Source organism: Ovis canadensis, chromosome 4 (assembly GCF_042477335.2).
Source record: "Ovis canadensis isolate MfBH-ARS-UI-01 breed Bighorn chromosome 4, ARS-UI_OviCan_v2, whole genome shotgun sequence".
NCBI lineage: Eukaryota > Metazoa > Chordata > Mammalia > Artiodactyla > Bovidae > Ovis > Ovis canadensis.
The window spans coordinates 106,902,425-106,920,113 of NC_091248.1; the positions used below are offsets into that span (position 1 = coordinate 106,902,425).

Here is a 17,689-nt window from a genome sequence, read left to right on the forward strand (position 1 = left end):
TCCTTGGGTCGGGAAGATCCCCTCGAGGAGGGCTTAGCAACCCACTCTAGTATTCCTGCCTGGAGAATCCCCATGGACAGAGGAGCCCGGTGGGCTATAGTCCGTAGTCAGGGCTATAGTCAGGACTAAGGGACTGAGCATGCACACAGCGCATGGGGATTATAGTCCCTTACTGTGCACCACTGCAGCTCTTTCTACCTGGGGAGACTCCACCTACAGGGAACAGAAAGATACATGTACAGGATCAAGTGTGTAGAGTATTCTCCAAGTGTGGTTCACTCTGCCTTTTTCCCTTTGCATTCCAGCAAAGCTCAACAAACCCACCATCACCACTTCTGTTTCTTTTGACCTTTCTCCCTTCTTATTTCACGTTGCCGGTTTCTCCAGGTGCCAGTTTTCTCCATGAGCTTTGGAGGCAGTGGGTTCTGGAGACTCTCGGCCAGTGGAGACTGGTGAGGGAGGGGCTGGTATCTTTAAGGGCAACCTGGCTGGCTGCCAGCAGCAGCACCCTTGGGGACTGAGGAGGGTGCCCTGTGCCCATCCCAACCTGGGCCATTCTCCTTACCCTGCCCACAAGCCAGCCATTTCTGAGAAGCATGAGTAATCTGACCCTTGATGAGTATCTAGGGTTTCCTTACACTCGCTGAAAAGTATCTCCTGAGACCATTTGGCCTCATCCACCCAAGAGCCGTAAAAGTTAATAGATTTTTCTTGGATATCTTGAATTCTAAAAACACTTGAGCCCCAAGGGAGCCAGGAAGAATCCACTTCCTAGAAAGGAAAGAGGTTGATTTCTATCCTGTGATTAAAATGAGGCACACAAGTGAAGAGGGGAGAGACTTGCCTGAAATCACACGTGGTCGCTGGCCCACGCTGAGTTCTGAATCCCAGACTGAGCTACCTGATGCCTGGAGGGATGCGGGGAGGCGAGTGCCAGAGGCTCTGGACCCACTTCCTCTGGATTGATGCTGCTGGGCAGTGCCCTTTCCCCTCTGGTGGGGCAAGGTGCAGCCCCCACAGTCACAATGCTCCCGGGTCACAGAGGCACTGGGCCCTGGGCCAGCCTCTGCCTGGAAAGTTTACTCTGGGAACATCTTCCGGTGGGTACTAAGAGCCTGATTCCAGGCCCTATGGCCTGTGGAACCTCACCACTGGGGGGAAGGCTGGGCCGGACTGAGTCATCACCTGTGGGGCTGGCCCCATGGAGGAGGTGGAGTGGACGCCAAGACAACCCAGGGCCGAGGACCTAAGGGTTGGGCTCATCAGCTGGGCAGGATCCTACCTCAGTTATCAACCATGTAAGAATACGGTCACAGCTACGGCAAAGGGCTTGGGCCGGAGACAGGTAACAGAGCAAACCTGCACTGGAACCCTTTTTCCTGATAGCCAAGCTGTATGAGTGTGTGTGTGTGTGTATGTGCACGCGTGGATATATTTTCAACCTAATCACTTTTCTAGCCTCTGCCATTGAGAGGGCAAGCCAGGCTTTTGCTCACAGGCCTCCATTGTGCCATCTCCCTCTCTCTAAACCTGGCCCACATGGTGAAGCCTCAGCCCTGGCTTTGCTACCTTGTCTTGCTCTGGCTGCTCCCCATCCTCTATCCCAGCACAGAAGGGTTGCTTTATCACCAAAAGGAGAGGAGGAGAGCCCAAACTAGAAGGCAGGATTGCAGGCATCTGGGAAGGTTGGGCCAGTGGAGTTACTGCAAATTCTACGTCTTGGTTGTAATTTGAGAATGGGCTCCTCTAGAAGCCACTGGAGAGCTGGTCCTCATTTTACAGAGTGCTGTAGGCACTTCTGGGATGGTGCTAGAGAGAGACAGTAACAAGCTCCTCTTGCTTGTAACAAAGCTGATCACAGCTGAAACAGACAATTGCATCTCGACTGTCTGTGCTCCCATCCTCATCCCTGGAACCCGTGGCTTGCCTGTCAGAGGTCTTGCTTTTCTCTTTCTGTGCTGGAAAAGTGGTTCTGGTGGGTGGATGTATTGGCTATTTGTGCTGTCCAGGGGAAATAGTGAGAAAAGAGAGAAGAAAGACTTAACCCAAAGCTTTTATTGGAAAATTAGGTATTTAAGGAAGTGATCAAGGAAGAGAGAGGGGGTTTTACCTTCCGTTACCTGGAGGAGGTGGTTACCTACAGTGTCTCCTGGGATCTTGAGAAGTCCTTTGTCTCCAGTGGTGGAAGTGCCCTGAGATCTTTTTATTACCGCTGGACGAGGGGCTAGAAGAGAGGACAGTTAGGAGACCTATGTGGAAGGAAGGTGGTTGATCTCAGTGAAGGTCCTGGAGTGATGCCAGGGGTGATGGTTATAGGGCTCCTCGGTCTAGCCTCTTTGCAGGACTAATATCCCTCTTCTCCCTCCCGATGCCTCCAGACCTGGGAGATCCTAGTGAGCAATGAGCATGACACACAGGCTGTGGTACGACTAAGAAGCTTGCAGGGTCTCTACCTTCTGTGCGAGGCAGACGGTTCTCTGTGCTACGGGCGGCCAAGGACAAGCCATCACGGGTGCTTCCTCATCCGTTTCCACCGCAATGGCCAATGGACCCTCCAGTGCATCATCAGTGGGCGCTACCTGGAATCTGATGGCGAGGATGTTTTCTGTACCTCCCGGGTCCTCTCAGCTTACCACATGTGGACCCCTCGGCCAGCCCTGCACGTCCACGTGATCCTCTTCAGCCCCCTCAACCACTGCTATGCCCGGGCTGACCCTACCATGGGCCGAGTCTGGGTAGATGCACCAATTCCATGTCTGGAGGAATGCGGCTTCCTGTTGCACTTCCAAGATGGATGCTACCACCTGGAGACCTCTGCACACACCTTCGTGTCCCACTTAGACCGGCTGGTCTCCCAACCCTCAACGCAGACAGCTTTTCACATGCAAGTGCGTCCCGGAGGGCTTGTGGCACTGAGCGATGGGGAGGGAGGCATACTGTATCCACAGGGCACACGCCTACTCCTGAGCCTGGGCTCCAGTCCCCATGGAGGCGAGGAGTGGTTCATCCTGCAGCGCTGCCCAACATGGGTTAGCCTCACGTCCAAGGCTCGGAAGTTCCTCTCCGTCGTCTATGGCAAGTGCTGGGTCTAACAGCCACAGGGGGAGGGAGGGCTGGTTGCTTGAAAGAGGAAAATTTGTTTGGGATCAGAGAGGATTTTTGAACCTGGTGATTAAGGAAGATCCTGAGGTCCCCAGAGGATCTCTGATGCCATGGAGATGGGCTTTAAAGTAGGGTCACAGACTTGCAAGAAAAGTGGCCTGGGTCTTCTCCAGGCTACTATGGGCCAAGATGAAAAAGGCTGAGGAGGGAAAGCAGAGGGAATGCCAGTCATCCAGTGTGGAGGAGAGGCTGAGACTGAGACTGGGGCCAGACTCAGGCTTCTTCTGACATCATCTTCCTCTGCAGACGTGGAGGTGTGTGCTGCCTCTGAGCACATAAGCCCAATGTCATTGTTCCAGTTTGAATGTGACAACGAGACCCCCACCTTGCAGCTTCGTTCAGCCAATGGCTGCTACCTAGCCCAGGTGAGACCTTGACTTTCTGGACAAGAGAACCCTTGAGCCCTGAAATCTCCCTCGCTTTTTCCTTCTTCAGGGCAGATGATCTGATGATAAGATGAAGTATGGAGGCCCTTGTCAATAAACTCTTATTTTCATCCAGTGGGCACACTTTCATGCAATCAGGGCTCTTTTAAAAAAAGAAAATTTAAAAACACTTTATTGAGGCATGAATTACACAAAATAAAATGCTCGCATATTAAGGGTACGATTCAATAAGTTTTGACAAATATATACAAGCATGCTGCAACCATGCATGCTTGTTTCTAACCAAGTTAGAAAATATTTCTGTCATCACAGAAATTCCCCTCTGGCCCTCCCCACTACCACCAATATGCATTCCATCACTATGGATTCAATTCGCTTGCTCTTGAATTTCGTATAATGGAATCATACAGTATTACAGTATATATGCTTCTTTCACTCAGGATAATGTTTTGGAAATTTGTCCATGATGTCACATGTATCAGTAGTTTGTTCCTTTATACTGATGGATTGTATTCCATAACGCTACTCACAAACACAAACATAATTTGCTTACACCCTCACTTATTGATGAATACTTGAGTTGTTTCCAGTTTGGGCCATTGTAAGCAAAGTTACTATGGACATTCATGCACAAGCCTTTTTGTGGGCCCGTGCTTTCAGTTATCTTGGGCAAATAGGTAGGAGTGGAATTATTGGGTCATATGATAAATGTGTATTTAACTTCTTAAGAAAATTTCAAGCAGTCTTCTAAAGTCAACTGCTTTATGTTCTCACCAGTAATGTAGGAGAGCTCTAATTGCTCCATCTCACCAACACCAGGTCTTATCTGTCTTTTTAACTTCAGCCACTCTGAAATTAAATGTGTAATGCCTATTTTATTGTGGCTTTAATTTGGATTTCCCTTATAATCAATAAATTTGAGCATCTTTTCATGTGCCTATCGGTCCTTTGTAGATCTTCTCTGTGAGGTGTCTGATCAACTCTTTTGCCTGTTTGTTATTGTGCTGCTTGTCTTTTTATTGAGTTGTCAGAGTTTTGGTGTCTTCTAAAATAAAGTCCTTTGTCAGATTTACGCACTGTAAACATTTTCTCACAGTCTATGACTGACCTTTTCATTTGATTAATAGTGTGTTTCGAGCACCAAGTTTTTCGTTTTGAGCACCAAGTTTTTAATTTTGATGAAGTCCAATTTCTCCATTTTATAAGTGGTTGTGCTTTTTTTTTTTTTTTTCGGCCCCAGGAAATCATTGCCTGACTCAAAGTTGCCAAGAATTTCTCCTGTGTTTTCTTCTAGATGTTTTATAGGTTGACTTTCACTTTTTTGTCTATGATCCGCTTATGATTTTGGAGTCTAGGCCAAAGTTCATTTCTCTCCCTATGGGACACAGCACAGACTGGAGAAGTGGGAGAGCTGAGCTCACAACATGTTTTCCAAAAAACCATCTGCAGGCATAAGCATACCCTGAGAGAATTAAAAAAAAAAAAAGAGCTAGAGGGTGGAATATGGGAAGGAGAGTCTAAGAATAAAAATAACAAGAAAAAAGCTGAGAGTCTGAGTCCTTGCTTCCCTCCTCTGTTCCCAATATTCTCAGAGGCGCCACAGGGCAGTGATGGCTGATGGGCACCCAATGGAGTGTGAAACCTTCTTTCGTATGCACTGGAACTGTGGCAGGATCCTCCTGCAGTCTCCCAATGGACGCTTCCTGGGCATCGCAGCCAATGGCCTGTTGATGGGTAGTGCCACCATTCCAGGTAGGCGAAGTAGCCTCTGCCAGGGTATTCCAAGTCAGAGTCGCTTTCAGAGGGAGCTTGGTAGGAGCTATGGTAGAAAGTTGTGGTTATGGTAGAAAGGCCACCACAGCTGGGGGAAGAAGATTCGGGTCTGTATCACCTGCTGCATCACCAGCTCAATGGACATGAATTTGAGCAAACTCTGGGAGATAGTGAAGGACAGGGGAACCCGGCGTGCTGCAGTCCATGGGGTTGCAGAGTCACATACGACTTAGCAACTGAAAAACAACAACCTGCTGAGTCGCTGACTTTTCATCATCACTTGGGTAACCCCCTTATCTGAGGTTCAGTTTCATTGTCTCTATCATCAGTGGAGGTGATAGCCAACCTGTCTGCCCCAGAGGTTTATCATGAAGATTAAATAGATTCACTCATCTCAAAGGAAGGAAGGATATTAAAATGTCTTGGCCTCCATGCTGTAATGAGTGCTTTCATAAACATTTCACCAGCACCTAGCATGAGCCCTGGCACATAACTGTTCGCTAAATATTAGGATATTTATGGTACCCTTTTGCCATCAAGGCCCATCTCCCTGCTTCCATCTGGGAAAGCATCTAGAGACAGCCCATCCCATTAACTTCTTCCTGTTTCTTTCAGGTCCAAATGAGGAATTTGGGATTCGATTAGCCAACCGCCCCTTCCTTGCCTTGCGGGGTCGGTATGGGTATGTGGGTACCTCGTCAGAACACGACCTCCTGCAGTGCAATATGGATCAACCAGACTGCATTCACCTGCTGCCCTGCCGCCAGGGCATCTACCACTTCCAAGGTGAGTAGCTCCACTTCCTCACCCCTGGCTTCATGATCTAGCCTAGCCTTAGCCTCAACTAAGACTTCAGGGACTGCTACTCAGGGCCCACTTTTCATAGGAGGAAAAACAGTTTCTGTTTGCTCTTACACTTTAAGGCTCCTGGAGTGGGTGGGCAGAACAGAAACCTGCCCTCCTATGTTCCCAGAGAGGGACCTGCCAGGACAGGCAGGGTAAGGCAGTCCAGGAGGGGTGGTGGGCCTCCTGGGAGCCCCCTCAGAGGCTGTACTGAGAGAGACCGCCCAACTCCAGAATGGCCCACCAACCTGAGCTCTTCCATCCCCAGCACAGGGTGGATCCTTCTGGTCAATAACATCCTTCGGCACCTTTCGGCCCTGGGGAAAGTTCGCCCTCAACTTCTGTATCGAGCTTCAGGGCAGCAACTTGCTCACAGTGCTGGCACCCAATGGCTTCTACATGCGATCCGACCGAAGTGGTACCCTGTTGGCAGACAGCGAAGACATTACCAAAGAGTGTATTTGGGAATTTTAGGTAAGGACCCAGGGGTCTGGGAGCAGAAGCTGATGAGGAGCAGCAGAAGAAGGGAAGAGGGTGCGGAGGCATGTGAGAGCAAAACCAATATGCACCCGAGGCTGGCATCTGTCCCATGGCTGGATCCACTCCAGACCTTTATTCCAAATTCTCATGGGGCTTCTAGACCTAGACTTGCTGGAGAGAGGAGGAGTCAGATCTAGGTTTCTCACTATTATGTCACCCTGACTCTTGTGCTTGCAAGTCAGACTGCAGGGGACAAGATGAGGGGGCACTTGTGTATCTGTCTCTCTTCATTAAGAGGCAGAGTTTTTCCCCTTTGTAGGGAAGACTGGTAACTTTGAGGGGTATCCTTTCCATCCTAGGTACTTTCTACCCCTATACCTCAGATCCTTGGGGTATTAATGGCACCCAGATTTATCTGCAGCCTGATCCTTCTCCTAAAGTCTAACCTCATCGCTTTCCAACTTTCGGATTGACAGCTGACTTGACTTCATCCTGCCATCTCCTCCAAATGATCCTCCTCACCCTCCCCTTCAAAGGTGATCCTTCCTGCCCTCCCCATGGCTGTGGAGAGCACCACCATCCTCTCAAACACTCAGGCTCAAGACCCAGCGCTATCTCTGCTTCCTCACTTGTGTTCCCTTCACCAAACCCTGAAAATTCCAGTATTTCATTGGCAGAGCCTCTTGAGTGCTTCAGTTCAGTCACTCAGTTGTGTCCGACTCTTTGTGACGCCATGGACCACAAGCATGCCAGGCCTCCCTGTCCATCACCAACTCCCAGAGTCCACCCAAACTCATGTCCATTGAGTCAGTGATACCATCCAACCATCTCATCTGTCGTCCCCTTCTCCTCCTGCGTTCAATCTTTCCCAGCATCAGGGTCTTTTCAAATGAGTCAGCTCTTTGCATCAGGTGGTCAAAGTATTGGAGTTTCAGCTTCAACATCGTCCTTCCAATGAGCACCCAGGACTGATCTCCTTTCAGATGGACTGGTTGGATCTCCTTGCAGTCCAAGGGCCTCTCAAGAGTCTTCTCCAACACCATAGTTCGAAAGCATTAATTCTTCAGTGCTCAGCTTTCTTTATAGTCCAACTCTCACATCCATACATGACTACTGGAAAAACCATAGCCTTGACTAGATGGACCTTTGTTGGCAAAGTGATGTCTCTGCTTTTTAATATGCTGTCTAGATTGGTCCTAGCTTGCTCCTTAGTAATTACCATAATTACTGGCACAATTGTGTGGCAGGCTTTCCACCAAGAGCCTGCAGTGCAAAGGCCTCCCCAGCCACCAGGCCCATCCCTACCTGATCTCTTCTCCACCATAAGTCCACTTTTCTAAGCTGCTGCCTCCATTCCAGCTTTCCCTGCTCCTAACTCTTCAGGGTACCTCACTCCTCTTAGCCCTGTCCCTTCACAATCATCCTCTCTTTCCTGGCTTGGGAAGTCAGGAGGATGCTGTAGAAAGAGATTCAGTTTTAATATTATATAGACCTGGAACCAAAACTAGCAAGGCGTGGTCCTTACTAGCTTTGTAACCCCAGGGAAATTGCTCTAACCTTTCTAAGCCTTGGTTTCCTTATCTGTAAAATGGGGATGATGTCTGCTTCATAGGGTGGTCCAAGGGGTCAGTAACTGTATGCCTCTAGATAGAGATCCCATATTCTTTCACTCTTTTCCTTCATCTTTTATTGATCTTCTACATAAACCCTTTAATTGTGGCAAACTGGAAAACAAAAGGAAATCCCACTGAGTCATTTCCTTATCTGTTCCATGAAGGATTTGGATTGCACTAGATCTCTCTTTCCGGGCCTGGCATTCTAGTAGACATTCCATCAAAGTGGTTAAGAGTTCATTTCTGGACTCAGAGCTGGGTTCTAATTTGACGCTTATTAGAAAACTGGTTGTTTGACCTTGGGCCAATGAACTTCTCAAAGTCTGTTTCTTGTAGGTGAAATGGGAATATAGTGTGACTCTCGTGGGATTATTATGTTACATGAGCTGATGACAGCGAAATGCTGAGTAAACAGCTTGGCGCCTTGCACACCCTCACACCATCAGATGTCTTCCTCAAGTCAGTCTGAATTCTTAGGAAGTCTAACCTGTCGGTTCTAGTCTCCCTGTGAATTCTGGTGGTATTTTGCACCATTCATTGGATTTTTCAAAATCACTTCTACTGCTCTTCCCTATAAACTAACCTCTCCTCTGTCCCTGTGGCCCTTCCTCAACAAAGGAACAAATGACTTTATCTTCTCTCTTCCCACTGGGTCTCACCAGGTTTTTTCCTAAATGGTAGAAATCAGCAAATAACCAACGGAAGGTTTCTGTTTCCTCTTTCCTCCCCAGGTCAACAGGATGCCACCTACCGAAATCCAAATCTTCCAGGAGAAACTACTACACTAAACCAAACAGGAGCCCCAGAGTCAAGATCCATGAGAAGAATATCTGTAACACAACTTTTCCTACCCAGTTTAGCAAAACACCTGTTTCGAGGAAAAATACATCACAAACGGCCACCCCCAAGACCCTGGTGTGCATCTGGCTTGAGAGCAGAGGTGTGGATGAGGGTGGCAACTGAGGCTCCAGGCCACTCCAAGTGGTGTCCAGAAGAGGGGAGACCAGATGGTACCCTATTCTTCCGCCGATTCTCCCCGTCCCCTCCAGAAGCTCTAGACATTCCCCAGAGATCCCATGAGGAATAAGGAGTCACAGCTAAGATATGCCTAGATGTCCTTCTGGTTTAGGACAAAGGAAGGATTATTAATCCTATAGGCACAAGGTAGTCATAATGACAGCTTATGCATACATAGCCCACTCTCCCTCCACAACTGGCCGACCGTCCCACCTTATCATTTCCTTTTGATCCAGTTAGTAGGTTGCAAAAGGTATTTTCTCCATCGCTGCCCACCGTTTACAGGGAGCTGAAGTGATTTGCCCATGACTGGGACCTCTGATGCAATTCTTCAATTAGAGTAGACCCTGATGCCCATGAGTCTTTCCATCTAAACAGAGCTTCCAAAATGGGTGTCTTTCTTGCACTGTCTTCATAACCTTGGCCCTTAGTGGCATATCATCTGCCCCATTAATGCCTTTCTTGACACAGGCTCTTAAGTACATTAATTTAGAAAGGGATATTTTAATCACTATCATAAAATGGAAGGCCAGAATCACTTGCCATGAGCAGAAGTGAAGTGAAAGTTGCTCAGTTGTGTCCAACTCTTTGCGACCCCATGACTTTACAGTCCATGGAATTCTCCAGGCCAGAATACTGGAGTGGGTAGCCTTTCCCTTCTCCAGGGGAAGTTCCCAACCCAGGGATTGAACCCAGGTCTCCTACATTGCAGGCGGATTCTTTACCAGCTGAGCTATCAAGGAAGCCATGAGTAGAAAGTGACCATAAAAATGAATATACTGAAGACAAAAAAAAAAAAAAAATACAATGAAACCAAAGTGATGCCATAAATTTTAGTTAGATTTCCCCTCCTTGACCAAGGTTCAGAGCCTGAAGCTCCCTGTCCCTCTGTTAAAAAAAAAAAAAAATAGATTAACAAGTGTTACAGAGGGGCTACAGAGTAGAACCAAAATGAAAATTTTCTCTTTGATGCAGTCAGAATTGAAAGGGAGTGGAAAAGGGAATAATCTGTGCTCATTGCTAACTCAGTATTATATAAAGCAGCATCCAAACAGCTTCTCAAACACTCTCAAAGCCTGAGCCCTACTGCATCATCCCACAACGAGGGCCTGGCTTTTAAGTTTATTGAGAAGAGAAGCTGAAACCAGAATCTGAGAGTTTCTGCTTGGGTAGAGGAAAGTGATGTCAAGTTTCTGTAAGTATGTTTTTCCTCAAGAAATATGAAAGAATTTTGTAAACATTTTAGTGCAATAAGAGAAGGTTGCAAACACTAAGGACCAGGGTATCTCCTTTCCTAGAAAATGTTAAGAATAGGCCAGAGATGCGGTGTGAAATACAGTCTTCAGAGACAAGCCCTTGGGAGTCATTTAACACAGAATCTCTTCTTCAGCCTTCCCTAATACATGTAGTCAGACACACAGGAATATATGTGCCCAGGGGCACATGCACGCACATGCAAACATGCACACACACACACACACACACACAGATGTGCATGCACGCTTTTATGCTTCCCACAAGTGGCCATCCTCAGCTTGAATGTGCTCAGCCATGGGGCTTCAGCTGCCAGCTGCTTCCGTTGCTGAGGTCAGTTTGGTCACTGAAGTGAATGGCACAATCTCAGTCACCTCACAAAACCTTGCCCATCTCCCTGGGCCATCTGTCCAGTGGGGCCCCAGCTTGAGAGGAGAGAAGCAGAGCAGAGGCAGGTCATGCTCTGTTATCCTTGGAATTTCATGGTAGAACTGTGCTGGTACAGGGAGCTCTCTGTGCTGATGGAAATGTTCTATAACGTTTATTGTCCAACACAGTAGCCACAGGCACACGCGACTGCTTCCCAGGTGATTTAGTGGGTAAAGAATCCGCCTGCTAATGCAGGAGATGCAGAAGACTCAGGTTCAGTCCCTGGGTCCAGAAGATCCCCTGGAGGAGGGCATGGCAACCCGCTCCAGTGCTCTTGCCTGGAGAATCCCATGGACAGAGGAGCCTGGTGGGCTACAGTCCATAGGGTCACAAAGAGTCGAATACAGCAGTCGGGTTTATCAGTGGAACCTCAGTACAGCTTTCCTTATTCCTTGCATGGCCCAAGGAAGCCCTCAGCTGCCAGCGACGACACCTGTTTTGCACGACCAGGACCCCTGCCCCCAGGCTGCATCTTGAACAACTTCAGGGGGAGCCATTCACACAGTACACCAGGAGGATGGCGCTTCCTGGAAGCCACTGAGCGTGCACACAGCGTGAGTGAGGAGCTGAATTCTTCATTTTGTTTCATTTTAATCACTTTAGTAGCCACATGTGGTTGGTGGCTACTTTTACTGGCAGCACAGCTCTAGAGTATTTGATGATAAAGAGACTTATTGAAGGATAACTCAGGACCAGTACCCGTCGCAGATGGAAGTAAATAAACTCTGTCCTGACCCTCACTTTGCACCATCATCATTCCATCCCCATCTCTTCAAAATGGAAAGAATTTGGAGAGTTGAGCCCACCCCTCACTCCAAATATTCCCTCCATCATTTTCCTCCATGTCCCTCTCATTTCTTACATCCCTAGGTTTCTCAGGAGGAGCCTGGAGATTTCTCTCTAGGGAGACAAAATTGAGACGATTTGGAACTTACAGAAAAGAAGAAGCAGGCAAACATGCTCCAGGAGCACATATAAAGGAGGGAGCAGAATATAAAAAGGGGCATTTCCGCTCTGTTTGCAGCTGTGCAGAAAATACATATGCAATTAAGGAGTTCATATGTCTCTTAGATTAAGGAATTATTAGACATTTTCTTAGATGTGGTCATGGTGCTGTGGTTATATAAGAAAACTTCCCTTATTTTTTGGAGATGCATGCTGGAGGACTCAGGGGTGACTCATGGCCATCCCAGGCCATGAGGTGCTGTCAGTATCTGCACGTGCGCAGACGTGTGGGTATATGAGCACCAAAACACCAAGGCAGATACCTATACATACATGTGCAGATACGTACGTACATACGTACATACATACGGAGATTCGATAGATTGGATGGATAGACAGTAGCTAGATTCATAGATTATAATCACATAAATATATTAGATGATAGCTAGCTAGAGACACATTTTCATAGATAGATATTTAGATAGACAGAGGGCAAACTGTTTATAATTGTTAAATATAGGGATGGGATTATGAGTACTCACTTTAAAAACACGATGGACAACAGAACTACTGCCAATTTTAAAAATGTTTTTATTACTGCCAACTGGAAGCCTCGTAAGGCCAATGAGACATGTGGGTGGGCACAGCCTCTCCACTCAGGTGACGCACATGAGGGACAAGTTCCACAGACAAGGAGGAGACACAGGAAGGAGGAGGGGCAGTGCTCTGCTTGGACAGGTGGGGTTATATCCTCCCCACCACATCTCCTTTCCACACTGAGCCTCCTTCCTCATCCCAGACCTCACAGTGGGGAGCCAGGCCAGTGCAAGGCCTGATGGGCACCAAGACTGGCGATGGGGGCAGAGGAAGGAAGGGCAAGGATGGCAAAGCAGGACGGAGTCCAGGGAGCTCAGCTGTGGGGGGCAGGTAGCCTGCAGGGATGAAGAGAGGTTGAGATTGGGCTTGTTGTTGGCACCCCAGCCCTCCAAGTCACTGATGGGGAGAGAAGCAGATGTTGGCTCTTTACCCTGGATATATACACTCAGATCCCAATCCCTCCGCATCTTCCTGCTATAGCCATCAATGGTAGTATACACTCAGGGGTGCTAGTCTCCCCAACTCTGTGGGCCATGCAAGGAATGAGGAAAGCTGTATTGAGGTTCCACTGATAACCCCGACTGGAGATCGGGCCTTCTGGTGGGTCAATGAGTTGGTTTGCCCTCCCCATACCCTGCAGGAGTGCGGCCTGGCACGGATTCTTACCCCAGCAGGACTGGAGACAGGCTTGAGGTGGGGTGTCACTCAGACACCCCTCAGATGCTGTCCCCCAGCACAGTGGATAGCTGGAGGGACCCATGGATTCCAGGGTAGGTAGGACTGCCGTGGACTGCTTGGAAAGCAAGAGGAAGCCCTCAGCTGCCAGCGACACCTCCTGTTTTGCACGACCAGGACCCCTGCCCCCAGGCTGTATCTTGAACAACTTCAGGGGGAGCCATTCACACAGTGCACTAGGAGGATGGCGCTTCCTGGAAGCGTGCACTGTAGGGGCCAGGGGCACCGTGAATTCTAGCTCAGGCCTCCACTGCGAATGGGAAGAGCCTTCCCAGTTCACAAACTCCCCCTCCTCCTGGATACCTGTGCAGAGAAGATTCCTGGGGAGGCACGTGGTACAGTCAGACCCCGGGAACCACCTACAAGGTAAGGGAGAATCCACTCAGCAGGAGAAACAAGGGTCTGTGGAGCAGGGGGTGGTGGTGAGAGGCAGGGGAAGTTTTAGGAAAGGCAATGACTTCTAGCAGGGGTGGGAGGGGTGGTGCTACAGCCCTAAACTGCCTCCTCCCCATAGAGGGGTCTTAAAAGCCTGGGGAAGAAGGATTAATTCCCAGGGATGATAAATCAGGGGCTGTGCAGCCCTGAAGAGCAAGGATTATGTGTGTCCAGCATCCAATACAAGGTCTGATGCGTGGGATGTGCCAAGTAAATGTTCGGTGGCTGGAGAGATGGAAGGAAAGATAGGTGGATGGATGGATGGAAAGATAGGTGGGTGAATGGATGGAGGGAAGGAAGGGAAAGGTGAGTGGATGGAAGGAAGGAAAGGGAAGAAAGAAGTAAGTAAGAGAAAGGTGAGTGGATGGATGAGTGGATGTATGGGCTGAGAAATCACCTGGAAACTGCATCTCCCATTTGAGCTTCTCTTGTCGGCGCCATTTGGCCCTTCGGTTGGAAAACCAGATCTGAGGGAGGGAGAACCATGCAGCTGACTGTGCGCTCCAGGGCCCAGCACCTACCGTTCTCACCCACGTGTTCCTGACCTGGACTCAGAGAGCAGACCCTTCCCCAGACTCGACCTCCCTGCTTCCTGCTCTGGCCTTTGCTCTCTGACCCCTTCCTCAGCACCAACGCGTGGAGAGGGAGGAGGGGAGAGCAATCAGCAGCAGGGGAACATGGAGGGGCTTGTCTCATTTCTGCTCCAAACAAGCCGGTCTCCACCTTCCCACCCCCTTCTCTACTGCACCGCAGCCCAAAGCCTGCCTGGCCCAGACTCTCTGCCCCTGGGGCCTGTGCACGCTGTGCAGCAGGGCTCACTCACCCTCACCGTGTCCTCAGGCAGACAGGTGGCTGCAGCCAGTTTGCCACGGGCCACTGAATCAGGGTACTGCCCACGCTGGAATTCTGCAAAGATGGAGGCTCACACAGCAAGGACACAGGGAGCGGAACAAGGCCTGTCTCCCCCTCAGCAACACCTCCTCCCAGCTCCTACCCTGCCTGGCACAACCCTGAACTGCCCTCCTCCTGGAGGCAGGGCCACCTGCAGCCTCCAGCGCTCAGCCATGGCCCACATCCACCCAGCCCCGGCACCTTTCTCCAGCGCCTCAGCTTGGCCTGGGGAAAAGATCGTCCGATTCCGGTGGCCAGGTCCTGGGTGGGGACCCCGGGGAGCCTCAGAGTCACTAGGCGGAGTTCGAGGAATTGGACCCAAACCGGCTGCAAAGGGAGACAGGAGGGGGGGTGGGTTTGCAACAGCGATTCCTCCGGGGCTGTGGGTCCGGGGCAGTGTGGCTAAAGAGAGGAACCGCGCTGCTGGGACATCCACCAGTACTCGGGGGTTGCTGCAGGGGCACTGGGTGAGGTGCACACTCCGTACCGTGGTGGGCGCATGCTTAGTATTTGGAGGGAGACAGCTGCAAGGTTTGGTCCAGGCTTGTGTGACCACCACCACATATCAGAAGTGGTCTGAGAGGCTGTGATCGAGGCAGGGAGAAGATGTGGAAGCCCCAGTCCTGCCTCCTCCTCAACAGATCCTGTGAACCTAGGGGCCTAGGGAGCTGGTCTCTGTTCCAGGACCTGCCAACACCCAGCCAGTGACCTTGGGTAAGTCACTTCCCTTCCTCTGAGCCTCCATCCTCTCCTGCCAGGAGAGAATAAGACCCCCTGCCAGGCCCTCTCAGTTGTCTTACGGTGGGGTGATGCAAGAAAGAACAAGAAAGGAATGTGAGAACTGTAAGATGCTTATGTGTAGCTCTGATCATCCCCGGAGGCAGCTCCAAGACCCACCTGGCAACCTGAGATGTATCCAGGGCGGTCTCTGGTCCTCCTGCAATGCCCGCAGGACTCGGTTGATGGAGGAGACCTGAGGATGTGGGGTCTTGAGTAGGAAGATGGTGCACAGAGCCGGGGATGCTACCTAAAGATGTTTCCCCAACATCCTCTCTCTCTCTCTATGTCCCAGCCACCACCTCACTTCCAAGGGCAGCCTCCTCTCACTCCCCATACTTTCTTCATCTCACCTGTCTCACCACTTTTCAGAAGAGAAACTTCTGGGTCAGAAGAGAGCCCAGGAGCCCTGCCCCCAGCCTGGGAGGCCCCACTGCCAAGTAAGAAGGAATCTACTTCTGCCTCCCCAGACAGCCTGTCTGCGGCTCCAGTTCTGGTTCTGGGGAGGGGAGGTCACTTACACTGGGAGTCTTGTCCTGGGTGCAAAGCCCCTCTGCACAGAGCTGGCGTTGGATCTCCCAGGCGAAGAGGGCCGGGCACTCCCCCTTGAGCTGGGCGATTCGCGCCACCACTGGCGGCGTGGCCAAGCGTGGCTTGCTTCCCCCAATCCCCTTGGGCTCCAAGACACCTGTGCGGTAGTAGCGGCCTAGGATCTTGCTCACACAGCCATTAGATACCTGCATCAGGTGAGAGGCAGAGACAGGTAAGGCCTAATGGCCAGAGGAGGAGTGTCCCTGGGACAGAGGGAGCTACAAAGCCGCAGAGTGGAGTCCAGCCCCACATTCAGAAGTCTGAAGCTCCCTATCCCAGCCCTCAGGGGAGCAGCCCAAGCCCAAAGGCCCTCCCAGTCTGCACCAGCTCCGGACTTGCCTTAAAAGGCCTCCTCTCCCCGCTTCTTGTCCCCATCAGTGGGCGAAGAGCCCAGCATCCTACCTTGAGGCTCCGGGAGATGTCACAGGGCCGCATCCCACTGACAGCTAGCCGCACAATCTGTTGCCGGGTATCCAGGGGCAGGGGCCGACCATTCACAAAGAGCCCCCCTAGCTGGTTCACACTACTGATCCCTGGGAGGGAGAAAGAGGCATCCAACCCAGCAGCTCCCCTCTCTCCAGTCCACCTGTGGCCAGGACGACCCTCCTGGGAGAGGGTTACCCCTCCAGCCTGCCTTCCCACCATAGAGAAAATCCTCTCCCCAAGGGATGGCCCCTCTTCTGCTCACAGGGTCCCCAAAACATGCCACTTTCTCTGGGAGCTGGCTCATGGGTGAATCTTTGCTCCTTGGCCATAGGCACTGGCCCTCCTGAGCTTACGGACACAGGGTGGAACAGAGAGACTGTCTGGACTGAGCACCCTTAGAACACTGGCCAAGGGCACATGAAACCATGTGGATGGAAGCAGAACCTTGAGCCATTTCTGCCCTCCTTTTGCTACCCTGTCCTTCCAGCTTCTCTCGGGTGTCTTACCATCCTGCGGCATGCTCCAGGCTGAGCTTCCTCTCAAAGGACAGGCACTGGGAAGAGTGGGGAGGGGAGTTTCTCCTGGGAGGTCCTTCTTTGTTCTTGGGGCTGAGCCTACAATAATCCAGGGGTCTTTGGGTGGAATCTCTTGCTTGGAATGATCTTGGGATAGGGTTTTGTGATAGAAGATAAGGTTTCTAAAATTTGCCAGTGGATTGGTTACAAAGATTCAAATTCATTTTACTAAACCTTTGAATTAAAACATCACAGAGCTAGGGGACTTCCCTCAGTCCAGTGGTTAAGAGTCAGCACTTCCGGTGTGCAGGTTGGATCCCTGGTCGAGGAGCTAAGATCCCTTAAAAGCCTTATCAGCCCCCAGGAGGTGATACACCTGGGGCAAGAGTCCCGCCTCCTAAGCTCAGGAGGGTCTGCCCAGCCAGGGAGAGCACCAGGGACCACAGATCCCCATCACCCTGGTCCAGGGCTGGGAACCACATTCAAGGTTCTGCCTGCAGTCTTACGCAGGTTATGTTCTCCAAACCACCAGCCAGAAAGCTTCCTTCAGAGCACCTCATGGGAGGGTCTTGCTCTGTGTTTTATGCTCCTCAGGAAGGTCTGGGGAGACACCAGGGCTCGGCTCTACCCCCAGGCATTGAAGCTCAGGCCCCACCCACTGGAAGTAGAGATGAGCAAGCCTGAAGTCTCCCAGAAGACACCTCTCTTGACACCTTCTAACCCACTGGGGTTGTTGTTTCCTGTTAACTCTGGAGAATTCTAGATCTCATACTCTCAGAGGTCAGCTCTCCAGGGCCACTCATTCCTTCAATTACCATTT

General features: G+C 50.4%; 2 protein-coding genes across 2 annotated transcripts; one reads left to right on the top strand and one right to left on the bottom strand.

Moving 5' to 3' along the window:
* The first annotated feature begins 1,201 nt into the window (after nucleotides 1-1,201).
* Nucleotides 1,202-6,638, top strand: FSCN3 (fascin actin-bundling protein 3). Its single transcript, XM_069588826.1, has 6 exons — nucleotides 1,202-1,345; nucleotides 2,379-3,075; nucleotides 3,409-3,527; nucleotides 5,141-5,300; nucleotides 5,937-6,107; nucleotides 6,433-6,638. The coding sequence occupies exons 1-6, from the start codon at nucleotides 1,202-1,204 to the stop codon at nucleotides 6,636-6,638; spliced, it is 1,497 nt and encodes a 498-aa protein (XP_069444927.1).
* Nucleotides 6,639-12,704: 6,066 nt separating this feature from the next.
* PAX4 (paired box 4) lies at nucleotides 12,705-16,873 on the bottom strand. Its single transcript, XM_069588897.1, is given in 11 exon segments — nucleotides 12,705-12,761; nucleotides 12,763-12,829; nucleotides 13,162-13,292; nucleotides 13,538-13,593; nucleotides 14,067-14,136; nucleotides 14,493-14,575; nucleotides 14,762-14,887; nucleotides 15,458-15,533; nucleotides 15,859-16,074; nucleotides 16,331-16,461; nucleotides 16,861-16,873. Coding segments are annotated over 11 exon segments (1,026 nt in total).
* Nucleotides 16,874-17,689: the final 816 nt, after the last annotated feature.

Excerpts from the sequence above, each read along its gene's own strand:
- FSCN3 (XM_069588826.1), top strand. The coding sequence starts at position 1,202 with ATGGAGGAGGTGGAGTGGACGCCAAGACAACCCAGGGCCGAGGACCTA. Across the intron at positions 5,301-5,936 it reads GGGTAGTGCCACCATTCCAG|GTCCAAATGAGGAATTTGGG; the intron begins GTAGGCGAAGTA and ends TGTTTCTTTCAG. Across the intron at positions 6,108-6,432 it reads GGGCATCTACCACTTCCAAG|CACAGGGTGGATCCTTCTGG; the intron begins GTGAGTAGCTCC and ends TTCCATCCCCAG.